The sequence below is a fragment of the Guillardia theta genome (assembly GCF_000315625.1).
Source record: "Guillardia theta CCMP2712 unplaced genomic scaffold GUITHscaffold_4, whole genome shotgun sequence".
Classification (NCBI taxonomy): Eukaryota; class Cryptophyceae; order Pyrenomonadales; family Geminigeraceae; genus Guillardia; species Guillardia theta.
In genome coordinates, this window is record NW_005434670.1 from 980,989 (window position 1) to 993,963 (window position 12,975).

Genomic DNA, 12,975 nt, shown 5'->3' on the forward strand with positions numbered 1-12,975 from the left:
AGGAGGAGGAGGAGGAGGAGGAGGGGAGGGATACGACAACAAGCATGAAGGTTCCTTGAGAATGAAGTGAAGTCATGTGGGCTGTTTCCGGGGTCTCCCTTCTCCTTCCGTTCTGCCTCCTCATCAGCTTCGACGTGCCCGCGTCGCATGGGCAGACCGAGAGGCAAGGATCTCGATCTGTGTGTGACGAGCCCTGCTTCGGAGGAAGGAACCTGTCCTGGTGGCTATCGACCTCCCTCAGGAGGAAACGTCTTCGCCCGACGCTGCCTTCGGTCAAAGTCAGGTGGCAGGTGGCAGGGTGGGATGCGAGGAGGAGGAACTATTACCCTGCTTTCCACGTGCGTGCTCCTTTCCTCGAGATCTACGAGCCGCAGATGGGACAGCTGTACGACTCTAATAGGACGCTGATCCGGTTCTTGTCCGGGAGATGGATGGAGGAGGAGGAGATGGTCGTGGTGCAGATCTTCGGTCCTCTGGGAGCTCACTTCGCCGCTCCTCTCGCCTCTCAGTTCGAGCTCGTTGTCTCGAGGAAGGAGGAGGGTGAGGACTTCAACCAGCTCCTGGTTGAGGTGAGAGGAGGAGGAGGAGGTGGAGGAGGAGGTGGTGGAGGAGGTGGAGGAGAGGAGGAAACTGATGGTCAGATTCCAGCCGCTAAAGGCTCGTGGAGAGTTTATTATTCGCTTCCTCCTTGTGAGAAGAAAGGTGATGATGATGATGATGATGACGATGACGATGATGATGAGGATGATGATGAGGATGAGGATGAGGATGAGGATGATGATGCAAGTTTGACATGGTGAGCGGCAGTATGAAGTCAAGGCAGAAAGCTGTCAGGAGGAAACCAACAAAACAAGAAACAGGCCATCTGGTGAGTTTATTTCGCTCTCTGAGTTGATCCTGTTGTGTTGACGTAGCTGTTTCTCACAGATCAAACTTGTAGCATCGCAGATGCTCCTCGTCCTCGCGCAATGGAGAGAAACGTGAGAAAGATTCTGAAAGCAATGTTTTGATTCCCGTCATGACAAGCATGACAATTCCTTGGACATCAATGCGAACAACTCGATGTCAAGATGTCAAGATCAGAATCGTTGCAGATCGACCGACGTCTTGACTATTCTCTTCTCTTCGCAGGTACTTGACTGCTCCCACATGAACGACAAGATCCAACTCCCGCGAGGTCACAACTGTGCCAGGGTTGATGCGGGTAGACAGGATGGCACATTCCAGGAGTGGGTTCAACTGACCAAGTTGCAACTTAGCTGGGGTGCTTGCTCGGTATGTGATGATCTCGGCAGAAGGGAAGACAGGAGTTGAATGGTGTATCGATGTGAGATGAAGGAGGTGGAGGTCGATGGAGATGAAGATGACCTTTACTTTAGGATGAGCGGGATTTTTGTTTCTGCTCTCCCTCCTCTCCTCTGCTCCAACAGCAGGTTGCTATCCTGCCCTGCCCTGTCCTCTGCTGTGCTGTGCTTTCCCTCTCCTCTATCCTCTCCTCCCCTCTCCTCCCCCCTCCTCCCCTCTCCTCTCCTCTTATTTCTATCCTCTATTGACTCCATATCAGCTCAACTACCAGCTCCAAACCTCGTCCATTCATCGTTTCGACCAATGGCCACCAATCTTCAACTTCTCCGTTAAGAAAGCACGAGAAGCTCCTCGCTTTCACTGGCGCGGCTTGCGAGGACCAGGAGCAGGAGCAGGAGAAGGGAAAGTAGCCAATCTGTCCGACCCAGATGAAAATGAGAGAGAAGACTTCATGGAGAACTACAGGGAGGAGGTCAGGCTGTTGTCGCTGAAGGTGAGGAGGAGGAGGATCCTGGTTGAGGTTTCACTCTACTTGAAGATTCAGGAGCTGAAGGAGGAGGAGGAGAGGATTCGGAGGGAGGAAGGAGAGAAGGGATGCGACGAGGACGAGCTGTGCCGGGGTTGGAGATTGACAGCAACGCACGGGGATAAGGACTCAGAAAGCCTCCATCAAGAGCTGTGGAAGATGCAGGTGAGTCAGCGAGGAGGAGCGAGGAGGGAAGAGAGAGAGAGAGAGAGAGAGAGAGAGAGAGAGAAAGGAAGGAGGAGGAGCCAGGAAGAGAAGGAGGAGGAGAGTGGAGAGGGCAGAGGGCAGACGGGAGAGAGGAGGAAGACGATTGGCAGTTCTGATCTTCACTTCTTTTCAGTATCCTCCCATCGGAGATCCACATGACTGGCGGCATTCGACGTCCTGCTTTAGTACTTCGCTCCTCTCCCCTTCTCTTCTTACCTCCTGTAGACAGCAGAATCCTCCGCCACTCCTTCAATGGCGCCATCTCCTCTGGTCTTGGAGCCCAGGTAAGAGGGAGGTCCAGAAGGATAACGAGAGGAGGAGGAGGAGGAGGAGGAGAGGAGGAGGAGGAGGGGAGGAGGAAAAAGCGGTGGTGGTGGTGGTGGTGGTGGTGGTGGTGGTGGTGGTGGTTGGACAATGACATGTATCTGTCAGTTGCACTACATGACAGCTGCCCTTTCTTTTGCATTTCGCATACGCAGAATCCTCACAACGGCTCGACACGATCACTGGAACTATGCAAGAGGCGACTGCTATGACGGTGAGAGGCGGGAGGGAGGAAGAGAGGTAGGAGGAGAGACGGAGATCAGAAAGACGAGGACGAGGATGAGGGCGAGAACGAGGACCAGGAGGACCAGGAGGACCAGGAGGACCAGGAGGACCAGGAGGACCAGGAGGAGGTGGTAGTGACGCCTTGGGACAGGATGGGAGTGCTTTTTCCAGCCAATCTCATCATGTCATGACGACATCATCGACATGACAGGGACGGTGGGGCTGGAGGTGGGGAAGGGAGGGGGAGAGGGGGGGCAACAAGTTGTAAACATCTTCTTCGGGGACGGGGTCGGCAACTGTGAGAATCAGCAGCTCAGGGAGAATTCGGAGATCCTGAGCAAAGAAAACTCTCTCTACGTCCCCCCAAGGTCTCCTGCTCCTGCTCCTGCTCCTGCTCCCGCTCCAGCTCTGTCTTCTCGATCGTCTAGCAGCTGCTGCCGCTTCTTTCACCCCTTCCTTTCCTCCTCCTCCGCTCTCCCCTCCTTTTATTCTCCCACAGGTATTTTCATCGCGGTCTCCTCTGGTGGAGGTCACAGTTGACTCGCTTCCTCTTTCGTCCCAACCGTCGAGCTCGTCACTTCATTCACTTCACCAAGTCAAGAATCGGCTGGCCCGCCTTCTACCGCGGGCAGCAGGAGCAGCAGCGGGAGCAGCGGGAGCAGCGGGAGCAGCGGGAGCAGAAAGTGGAGGGGGAGGAGCTGGAGCAGGAGGAGAGTAAGAGCGAGCCCATCGTTGGGGTGCATGTGAGGAGGGGAGATAAGCTTCTTGGCATCGACGGCTACCACGCAAGCTTCATCGACCTCTCCTCCTATCGAGCCGCCGCTCGTCGCCTGTACCCGCATGCATGCTGCCTCTTCCTTGCCACTGACGATCCAGACGTGGTTGAGCAGGTGACTGCTCGTTCCAATCACCCTCCTCCTCTGCCTCTCTTCCTGCCCCTTCTCTCTTGCTCGTCCCTCCTTCCTCCTCCTACTCGCTTAATTCTTTTTGCCCTTCGCTCTGCCCCTCATTTCCACGTCCACTCTGATCCAACTTCGTTTCATTCGCCTCTGCTCCTGCTCCTGCTCCAGTTCCTGCTCCTGCTCCTGCTCCTGCTCCTGCTCCTGCTCCTGCTCCTGCTCCTGCTCCTGCTCCTGCTCCTGCTCCTGCTCCTGCTCCTGCTCCTGCTCCTGCTCCTGCTCCTGCTCCTGCTCCTGCTCCTGCTCCTGTTCCTGCCCCTCCCAGTCCTCCACCACTTCTCACGTCGACTGAGCAGGCGAGGGATGAAGTGGCAGAGGAGGAAGAGCTATGGCTGCTGGACTGGGAGGAGGAGCGGCACAACGGCACCGGAACCCTTCTCAGCTTTGCTGGGGCCCCATGGATCGCGTCCCTGCACTGCTCCAGCTGGGGGGTGACCAACACGTCGAGATGTGCCATGGAGAGCATCGCCACCATCTCCCTTCTCGGGTGAGCGGCACACCCCCGCTCCTCCCTTGCTCCTGCTGCTGCCGCCGCCGCCCTCCCGCTCCCGCTCCCGCTCCCGCTCCCGCTCCCGCTCCCGCTCCCGCTCCATATCTTCGTCTTTCTTCTCCCCCCTCCTCAGCCTCAGGATCACTCTCTCCTCCCTTTTTTCTCTTGCCCCGTGTCTGTGTAGTTTTTGCCCATCTCCTGCCTCCTGCCTCCTGCCTCCTGCCTCCTGCCTCCTGCCTCCTGCCTCCTGCCTCCTGCCTCCTGCCTCCTGCCTCCTGCCTCCTGCCTCCTGCCTCCTCCTGCTCGGTTTTACTCTCATCCTCTTCATCAGGGAATGCGACGCCATCGTCGGCACCTCCTCGAGCAACCTGATGCGTCTCGCTTTCCAGCTCCAGTTCGCCCGCAGGTGAACCGATTCACCATCCCCTCATGCTGAAAGTCCCGCAGAAGCAACGCTTCTGCTGCTCTCTCCCTCGACAACCCGGAGAGGTCTCTGCTCCTGCCTCCCCTACTCCTCGTCCTGCTGCTGCTGCTGCTGCTGCTGCTACACTTTTCCCCTCCTGCACTCGCTCGAGGAACCTCGATGAACCTGTCGTTCTCTTCCTCGCATATTTCCCCTCTTCCTCCCCCCACTTTCTCCTTCTGGTTGCCATCTGAAAGGCTGCAGGGGATACGAATACGCCGAGACTCATTGCAAGTTTCCTCCCTGCCCTAACTTTTGGTTCCCTGGACCTTGAACTGATCCCTCCCCCTCCCCCTCCCCCGAAGTCTCCCTCTTCCTCCCTCTTTCGCCCCCTCCCTCCCCTCCTCCTACCTATCCCCCTCTCCTCCCCTCCATCCCATCCCTTGGATATCATATCTTTTATACACAGATCAGCACAGCCCTTGCACGTCTAGATAAGAGGCCCCTGATACTCAAGGAGCGATCCCTTCAAGTAGTACCTGCAGAGACGTCAGCCAACGAGAAACGAGGAGGGCAGGGAAGAGGAGTGAAGGAGAAGGAAGGAGAGGGGGGAAGTGAAGAGGCGACGAGGAGGGGAGAGAAATGGAGGAAGTGAGAGAAGGTGGCTGAAAGTTGGGATAGAGACGCAAACAAAGGGAAGGGGAAGAAGAGAGGATGGGAGGCAAGAGGAAGAGGAAGGGAGGAGGAATGAAAGGGAGGGAAGAGAAAGAGGAAGGGCAAGGCAGGGGAGTAGAAGGAAGAGGAGGGGAGGATAGAGGAGGAGGCAGGCACAGACCAGCATCCCTGCCTTCCCTTGGCGTTGCTTCTCTCCAGCACGCTTCTCTCCCAGAACTCTACCAACTTCGACCTGTTGCCCTCTCAGCGCCTCAACCTCCTCATCCTCCTCCTCGTCGTCATCACCATCAACAATCATCGTCCTCTATAACATCTCCGTTGCCATCATCACCATCACCATCATCACCATCACCATCATCATCAGCAGCACCATCATCGTTTCTCACCCGGGGCCCAACATCCTTGCTCGGAACTGGACGTATGCTCTATCCTTCTCTGTGAACCTGCAGGATGGTGTGACTTCCCTCGCTCCCTTCTCATAAATCCTTCTCTCCTCTCCTCTCCCCTCCTGCCTTCTCCCCTCCTCTCCTCTCGCCCCATCCTCCTCTCCTCTCGCCCCATCCTCCTCTCCTCTCGCTCCATCCTCCTCTTCTCTTCTCCTCTCCCACTCACTGGCATTCCTCCACGTTGACTCCCAGAATTTCTCCACCGTTGGTCTGGAAGCTGTATCTGAAGGGGAGGTAAGGGAGAGAGCAGACCGAGGAGAAAGAACGAGGGGAAGACGGAGGAGGAGGAGCGAAAAGGAGGAGGAGCGAAAAGGAGGAGGAGCGAAAAGGAGGAGGAGGAGGAGGAGGAGGAGGAGGAGGAGGGTTGGCATGGACGAGGAAGAAATTTTCTCACGATTGGCAGAAGTCAATGAGCTCGCGACGCCACATGGCCTGACAAGCTCGTTAGAAACAAGACCATCATCCCCCAACAGTCAACTCTCCCTGTCCCTCCTCCCTCTCTATCTCTCCCTGCGCGGATCCTCCTCCTCCTCCTCCTCCTCTTCCTCCTCCTCTATCATGTTCCTCTTAATGCCACCACCACTACAGTCCTATGACACCTCAAAATCTCATCACAAAATCCTCCACACTCTCCTACCAACTCTACCCGCTCCTACTCTTTGTCCCATCCTCATCTTACACATCGATCGTCACCTGGTTCGTGTTGTACTCTGGACTCTTTCGTGCAGTTGTTCGCATCAGGAAGTCTAGAGGAAATTCAAGATCAGCAAGACAAAAGAGAAAAGAGCGAGACGATCTGAAGGAGGAAGAGGAGGAGGGAGAAGAGGAGGAGGATGGGGGGGTAGCACTGGTACCAGGAAGGCAGTAGGCAAATGCGGAGTAACGTGCTCGGATTAGCTCAACCTGAAGAAACGTCAGAGGTCAACGAGGATGAGGATGAGGATGAGGATGAGGATGAGGATGAGGAGGAGGAGGAGGAGGAGGAGGACGAAAGTAAGGGAGATAGGAGCAGGAGCAGGAAGAGAGAGAAAGAGAGGAGCAGCAGAGGGACTGAACTCACCGGGTCAAGGGGAGGATTCTCGCTAGAGTGCCATCTACCACCTGGCCGAACACTTCGATCAGACGAGAAAAGTGGACAAGGATGACAAGAACAAGGAGGGGAGGGGGGGAGGAGGAGGGGAGGGGGGGAGGAATAGGAGCAAGAGAAAGTGGAGGAGCAGGGGGAGCAGGAGCAGGATGAGGAGCAGGATGAGAAGAAACGACTTACAGCATCTCTCATACATGAACCCGGACCCGCATGCACAAGGAGTTGTGCGGGGGTTAACGGGAACTCGATTCTGCACTACGAGGTACTTCAAGTCCGGGGAAACTTCCGTGTTAGCTGCAGTGACGTCAGTCTGCAGCTGACGGCAGCATGAGAGTCAGTATAGCTATCAAGCTCACCTTGCATGCGAAGGCTGGCAGGTCTTCTCCTCGACAGAGAGGAAGCAATGCTTCTTGAGTCCACGGCGTTGGGAGCCTGAGGGAGAGAGCAAAGCTCAGGACTAGGGAGGTTGAGCAGAGCAGAGCAGAGCAGAGCAGAGGCGAGCAGAGGAGGTTGAACGAAGAAGGATGGGAAGAGAAGAGACTTCGGAAGTGGGAAGAAGGAAGACTAGAGGACAAGGCTAGAGCGAGGATCACCTTGCCCCGTAGCTGGAAGGAGGGCTGGAGGTGGTAAGCGTCTACTGCAGAGACGAGGATTACACACACGAGGAGCAGGTGTCCCTGTCCTGGTCTTTGGAGCCAGTTGCTGTGGGTCATTGTCGTGGGATACAAGCTGCCACAAAATTAGTCGGGAGGAGTAGGAAAAGGTCGTGCAACGAGCTTCATGTTGGGAGGAGGCCAGGAGGGGGGGGGGGGCTGTAGAGGGGAGGGACAGCAAGGTTCAAATTTTCTGAACTTTTAGGCAGGACATTTCCAATCGCATTACTACCTCAACGTGTGAATTCATGTTGTTCATCACCATTTCGCTGTCTTTGTTTGCTTTTTCCTCCCTTTCCCCTACCACTACATCCAAGGATTTTACTCCACCATCTTCCAATTCCCGTCCTGACTCGTTCATTACCGTCGTTTTTCAGGTCTCCATTGTTTCCCTTTCCCTCTATCACATGCGCGCTATCTACTACGTTCACTTCTTCCATTGGACTCTTATCCTTGTCTATTCTAGGTCCTCGTCCTCGTCCTCGCAAATTCTTGCACCTTCTCACTCAACTTCTCGTCCTCGTTCCCTCTTCGTCCTTCCTCCAGCTCATCCTCCCCATCTTACTCCTCGTCCTCGTCCTCATCCTTGTCCTCGCTCTCATCTTCCTCCTCCTCCTTCTCCTCCTCGTCCTCCTCCTCGTCGTCGTCCTTCCCTCATCTTGCGCATTGCTCTAGCACACAAGGCCTTCCAAACGAATCACAGAGAAATCTCACTATCGATTAACAGAGATTTACACGATGTCACAGAGAAGCCCAAATCACGATTAACAGAGAATGACTCTGAATCACACGCTGTCACACATTTTCGCGTAAGCCCTAGCTGTAAAGAGAATCTCTCTGCCTTCCCCACGGTTTATGTCACAACCCATAGGGCTGGGGGTCCGGGGAGGGAGGGAAGGGGTGAGGGCATGGGGCCGAGAGTTTAAAGACAGAATTAGAAAATCGGATAGGAAGGGGCCGGGGGGTTGGTGTTGAGCCTTGAAGGTGTGATCGGGGGAAAGGACATAGCGGGGAGGAGGGGCAGACATTCATGAGTCCCAAAGAAGTGGGAGACACCCGTGAGTTCGTTTTACAGTAGCAAGGGTCAGAAATCTCCCTCAGTCACTACTACCGTAGCAGCGCGAGTCACAAAAATTCTCTTTCGGGCGGCGCAAACTCCTCCCGGCTCACGATGCTTTTAGCCTCCACCGCCAGACGCGTTGAAGTTGATCAGTACTACTGAAAAACTGAAAAAGTTTGTACCACCGCGGGGGGGTACATTTTGCTTCCGCAGTTTAGCCGTGAGTGGCCGCGCTCGGAGTCGCCCAGGGCCCGTCCGCCCCGCCCGGGCCCGTACTATCATCGGAGCGGCCGGGCCGGTCTGGGCCGGGCGGCGGACCGGGCAACTGTGCAAACAAAAAGGTCAAGATGACAACCCGGCGGTGTAGTAGTGAGATGACAGTGAGTATCAAGAGGCAGGGGGCATGAGGCAACAAACAAGCAGTGCTAGTTCAGCTACAGCTGAGCAGCACTATCGGGACTAGCTAGACCACTGGCAGTCTGAGGTGAAGAGAGGCTCTGGACTATGATGATGATGGTGATGATGGTGATGATCATTTGTAAGGTTCAGTGAGACAGATCATGAGAGCCTTAGGGAGGAGATTCCGATAGTGAAGCAACTGTGATTTGATTGTGTTACATACTTATCTGTGATTTGACCTGGGTCTGCGGAGGCTCGTTTTCAGCAGCTTCCTTGGAATGTGTGATGGATAATTGATTCTTCTCATCAGGGAGTTGTTTTGATCTGGGACAAACAGTAGAATGCGGCGTTCATATTTCTTCTCCTTCATTCAATTGAACATGGGTATCATCTCGCTGTCATTCTATGTCTTCCTAGGAGCTGTAGCTCGACGATTCTTCCCCCTGCAGATATTGACAGTGGCTGGACAAAAAGAAGTCAAGTGGACAAGTATGAACTTCGTTGACGTTGTCCTTGTGGTGAGCATAGAACATTCTGTCCTGCACCTGTTCCCTTTGTGACGAGGCCACCTTTCCACAGATTGAGTCGTTCATGATGATCTTGGCTGCGCTCATATTTCTTGGGAGGGAGACATTTTGCCTTTCTAAAACTTTGGCCGAGACGACGAGTGCGAACCACGTGTTTCTGGGATCGAACAAAGTTGCCATGCTCCTGGGCTTCGCATGCGAGGCTGTCGCATTTGTGGCTTCATGCATCGGACTGGCAATGGCGTGTATTACACTCAATTCGGTATGCCCTAATTGGAGAAATCATCATAGAGCAGGCAAGCTTTGACCATCATGGTTGTAGGTTGTCGGTAAGAGCTGTCTGTCAGCGAGAACTGTGGAATTTTCGTGTGGAGGTATCGCAAGTTTGTCCCTGTGACATCTTCATGTCTGTGATTTTCGATTGCAGTCGAGGCGCCAGTGGACGACACGCTTCCCACATGTATCTTGGTGAGGCTGCAGCAATGGCTGGCATCCCTATTCTTGATCTACTATCTCTTCTCGGGGGGGACGTCGGCCACGATGATGTACTATTATCAGAGGAATTTCGAGAAAGTGACAGAGGCATAAAATTTACAAAGATGGCACTCGATCGCACTTGCCAAGAAAACACAATGTACAACGCAGAATGCCCTTGATTTGCAGGCTCAGAGAAGACGAGTAAGGAGCGGTCAAGCTCTCATAGTCTGCGATAGGGTTCGCTCTCGTTGCCAGACGTAAGGCCTGGCTGAGTGCTTCCACTTTGAGCAAGCCTCGCCTCCATCTCCTCCACCTGGCGGGCAGGAGTCAGGATCGTGTCAACCGCTGCTCTAACCCACTCACCCCGTTCAATCTCCCCGAAAAGATTCGCCACGGTCCTTTCAAAATGGACGTGCCCGGAAGGTTCAGACCCTCTAGACGCTCAGAAATTTGCTGTCTACATTTTTGACATAAGGACGAGTCGAACAAGGAGCAAACTTTGTCACCTGAATCTGAATATCGTGTAGATTACCGCCGCAGTAAAGCATAACCAGAACAGCGTCGACCAAAAACTGCAAGGGAGACCCAAACTCCAACACTCTTCATCCGGCATGAATGCAGCATCGACTCTTCAAGCCGAACATGTCACATACCAAGAATATCTTTCTTGTCGATCTCACCTCACACGCAGCAAGATATGCAAATTCGTTTCGGGGTTCGGTGTGATCACAGCGATCGTGTAAGGAACGTACTGCTCCTTCCCGTCCACCTTCATGTTGTGCCCTCGGCATTCTTTGGTCTGCAGCGACATGCAATTCACCCACTTGTTCAGTGCTGAATCTTCTTTGCATGGCTCGGCACTTGCATCGCGGGCCAACAACTTTTGGTAGTTGATCTCATCGTAGATGGATACCTATAACAGCATGATTCAGAGGAACAATATCATGGTAAGCAGCTCCAGCACGAACCATGAATGGAACCTTGACAGTATCGGATTTGTCGATATGCAACACCCGAATATCCCATCCATCTGATTCAGTCAGAGGAGCCGAGAGGTTGTACATTCCGCGGCTTTCGGCTGAGAGGACCAGACGGTTGGGGCAGAAGTCATCAACATTGTCACCACATGGCTGCGGGCATTGAGGGGTAGCCGGCACACTCCTGCATCTGCTGCGCTCCACAAAAAGGCATACAAAGAATAAAACCGAAGCTGCAGACTGACATTTGTACATCTTTGCACAACCTGCCACTGACGGTAAGAGAGCATCGTGATCAGTCTTCTTGCATAAGAAAACTTGGCTTTCTCCATGAATTGCTGCCCTCTATGACCAACCATGCATTGACATGATCTCTTTGAATCTTTCCATCCATTCTTGGTTCTTATCTGCTCATCTTCAGCGATGTACCCTCTCAATCAATGGCTAACTATCGTCTCGCGAACTTACATAAAACCATGCTTCATCTGACCTTTTTCCTTCCCTCTCTCTTCTCCTCTCCCTTCATGAAATCTTCCCCTTTCTTCTTCCCTCTCTCTTCTCCTCTCCCTTCATGCAATCTTCCCCTTTCTTCTTCCCTCTCTCCTCTCTTCTCCTCTCCGTGCGATCTTTCTATCTCTTCCTCCCCTCTACGCCTCTTCCACCAGCCATCACCATACACCAGACGGAAATCTCAGCAAACCTTCACTGCTCATTCGTATTCCGATGGGGGCTTTCTGATAAAAGAATTTCGAAAACATTCCCCGACAATTTTGAATATCTCAATGATAACTACATATACCAATGAAAAATATTTGGAAATGGCACGGAATTTGTACACGTGCTCCGATAGGCTGTATGTGTAAGCAACCGTTACATTTGTCATAACCGCCTTACACCAGGGCAGGTGGGGCCCGCCGGGCCCGCGCCGCCGGCCCCCCGGACTTGCTAACTTAACAGCTTCACTGACGGTTTCGACTGTCGGAGGCCCGGCCGGCATGTCCCGAGGCATCATGGCATCTGACTAGGTCACAGAACTCCGCGAGGCCGAGCGCCGACTATGTGCATAGCCTTCCATGCAGCCTGAGGGTCACCGGGAGGGCGAGTCAGGCACTGCTATCTTAGTGATCGCTGTACCTGATGCTCATCCTGCCCGACGGTCGGCTCCTCCTTGGTCATGGTGTAGACATCCCACAGCTGCTTCAGCATCACAGGAGGCATCCAACGTCCCCCGCCACTCACAGCTCTGCACATCTGATCGAAGTCGTTGACCCAGGCACTGACGTCGAACAGCGGGGACCATCTGGACGGCTGTGAGAGGAGAAGGAGGAGGAGGAGGAGGAGGAGAAGGAGGAGGAGAAGGAGGAGCAAGCGCTGGAGCATGAGCAGGAGGAGCATGAGAAGTAGAAAGAGCAGCAGGAGTAAAAAGGGGAGGACGAGGAAGAGGAGGAGGAGGAGGAGGTAGATAGTGAGGAGGGGGAGGAGGGGGAGGGGGAGGAGGGGGAGGAGGAAGATAGGGAGGAGGACGAGGAGGACGAGGAGGACGAGGAAGATAGGGAGGAGGTAGATAGTGAAGAGGAGGAGGAGAAGGAGGAGGAAGAGGAGGAGGAGGTGGATAGGGAGGAGGAGGGACAAGGGGAAGCTGTTCACATGATCCTCCGAAGAAGCTTTGTCTTGAGCTTGTCGACAGCTCTTCCCCCCAGCGCTTCCGAGCTCTCTTCTCTCGCAAACCTGTGAGCAAGCTGGTTCAAAGTCAGTGCTCCTTAAAATGCTACAAGAATGAACGGAGATTGAGCAGAAAGTCGAAGGGGGAAGAATGACGACAAGGACGAGGACGACGAAGGGATAGAGGGAGAGGGCGACGACAGGCGAGGACGAGGACGAGGACGAGGACGAGGAGAACGGCCAACCTTGAAGTATTCGTCGTGGTCTCGGACGATGAGCTCCTGCAGTCGAAGGGCTCTGAGCATGCTCGACATCATCCGACCGATGGGCTTCGTGGATGGAAGGTGGAGGATGGGTACCCCAGCGAAGAGCGTGTCTGCTCCAGTCGCGCCAGAGTTGTAGTTGGGCGTGTCCTGCTCGAAAGGTTAGGAGGAGGAGGAGCAGCGAAAAAGAGGAGGAGGAGGAGGAGGAGGAGGAGGAGGAGGAGGAGGAGGAGGAGGAGGAGGAGGAGGAGGAGGAGGAGGAGGAGGAGGAGGAGGAGGAGGAGGAGGACGGTCACGTAGTCGGTACCAC

General features: G+C 54.4%; 5 protein-coding genes across 5 annotated transcripts in view; 2 read left to right on the forward strand and 3 right to left on the reverse strand.

Moving 5' to 3' along the window:
* Positions 1-74: 74 nt before the first annotated feature.
* GUITHDRAFT_132586 (hypothetical protein) lies at positions 75-4,773 on the forward strand (the record flags this gene model as incomplete). The annotated part of the gene is made up of 14 exons (XM_005841114.1): positions 75-569; positions 928-980; positions 1,095-1,131; positions 1,162-1,275; positions 1,565-1,798; positions 1,850-1,996; positions 2,264-2,322; positions 2,518-2,576; positions 2,739-2,955; positions 3,087-3,477; positions 3,843-4,033; positions 4,368-4,442; positions 4,484-4,525; positions 4,704-4,773. The coding sequence occupies 14 exons, from the start codon at positions 75-77 to the stop codon at positions 4,771-4,773; spliced, it is 2,184 nt and encodes a 727-aa protein (XP_005841171.1).
* A 109-nt stretch (positions 4,774-4,882) lies between these two features.
* GUITHDRAFT_160832 (hypothetical protein) lies at positions 4,883-7,378 on the reverse strand. Its single transcript, XM_005841115.1, has 11 exons — positions 7,241-7,378; positions 7,004-7,079; positions 6,828-6,941; positions 6,621-6,661; positions 6,415-6,463; positions 6,254-6,306; positions 5,955-5,992; positions 5,727-5,783; positions 5,501-5,557; positions 5,275-5,346; positions 4,883-4,978 (listed from the first exon to the last, which is right to left on the reverse strand). Exons 1-11 carry the CDS (start codon positions 7,358-7,360, stop codon positions 4,930-4,932), a joined length of 726 nt encoding a protein of 241 aa, XP_005841172.1. The 5' UTR covers positions 7,361-7,378; the 3' UTR covers positions 4,883-4,929.
* A 2,086-nt stretch (positions 7,379-9,464) lies between these two features.
* GUITHDRAFT_100443 (hypothetical protein) lies at positions 9,465-9,874 on the forward strand (the record flags this gene model as incomplete). The annotated part of the gene is made up of 3 exons (XM_005841116.1): positions 9,465-9,548; positions 9,609-9,660; positions 9,714-9,874. 3 exons carry the CDS (start codon positions 9,465-9,467, stop codon positions 9,872-9,874), a joined length of 297 nt encoding a protein of 98 aa, XP_005841173.1.
* A 125-nt stretch (positions 9,875-9,999) lies between these two features.
* On the reverse strand, positions 10,000-11,008 carry GUITHDRAFT_150180 (hypothetical protein; the record flags this gene model as incomplete). Its single annotated transcript, XM_005841117.1, has 5 exons — positions 10,732-11,008; positions 10,444-10,676; positions 10,270-10,392; positions 10,127-10,220; positions 10,000-10,077 (listed from the first exon to the last, which is right to left on the reverse strand). Coding segments are annotated over exons 1-4 (635 nt in total), but the record flags the coding sequence as incomplete, so codon positions are not given.
* A 572-nt stretch (positions 11,009-11,580) lies between these two features.
* GUITHDRAFT_84189 (hypothetical protein) overlaps positions 11,581-12,975 on the reverse strand; it is a gene marked incomplete at its 5' end in the record, with an annotated part of 2,214 nt that continues 819 nt past the window's right edge. Inside the window, 5 exons of the mRNA XM_005841118.1 lie at positions 11,581-11,820; positions 11,875-11,934; positions 11,980-12,040; positions 12,388-12,479; positions 12,648-12,815. Of these exons, the coding sequence (XP_005841175.1) occupies positions 11,767-11,820; positions 11,875-11,934; positions 11,980-12,040; positions 12,388-12,479; positions 12,648-12,815 (435 nt within the window). The 3' untranslated portion in view covers positions 11,581-11,766. The remainder of the gene's footprint in view (positions 11,821-11,874; positions 11,935-11,979; positions 12,041-12,387; positions 12,480-12,647; positions 12,816-12,975) is intronic.

Excerpts from the sequence above, each read along its gene's own strand:
- GUITHDRAFT_160832 (XM_005841115.1), bottom strand. The coding sequence starts at position 7,360 with ATGACCCACAGCAACTGGCTCCAAAGACCAGGACAGGGACACCTGCTC. Across the intron at positions 5,993-6,253 it reads CAGAGTACAACACGAACCAG|GCCATGTGGCGTCGCGAGCT; the intron begins GTGACGATCGAT and ends CGAGCTTGTCAG. Across the intron at positions 4,979-5,274 it reads AAGGGAAGGCAGGGATGCTG|GTACTACTTGAAGGGATCGC; the intron begins GTCTGTGCCTGC and ends ACGTCTCTGCAG.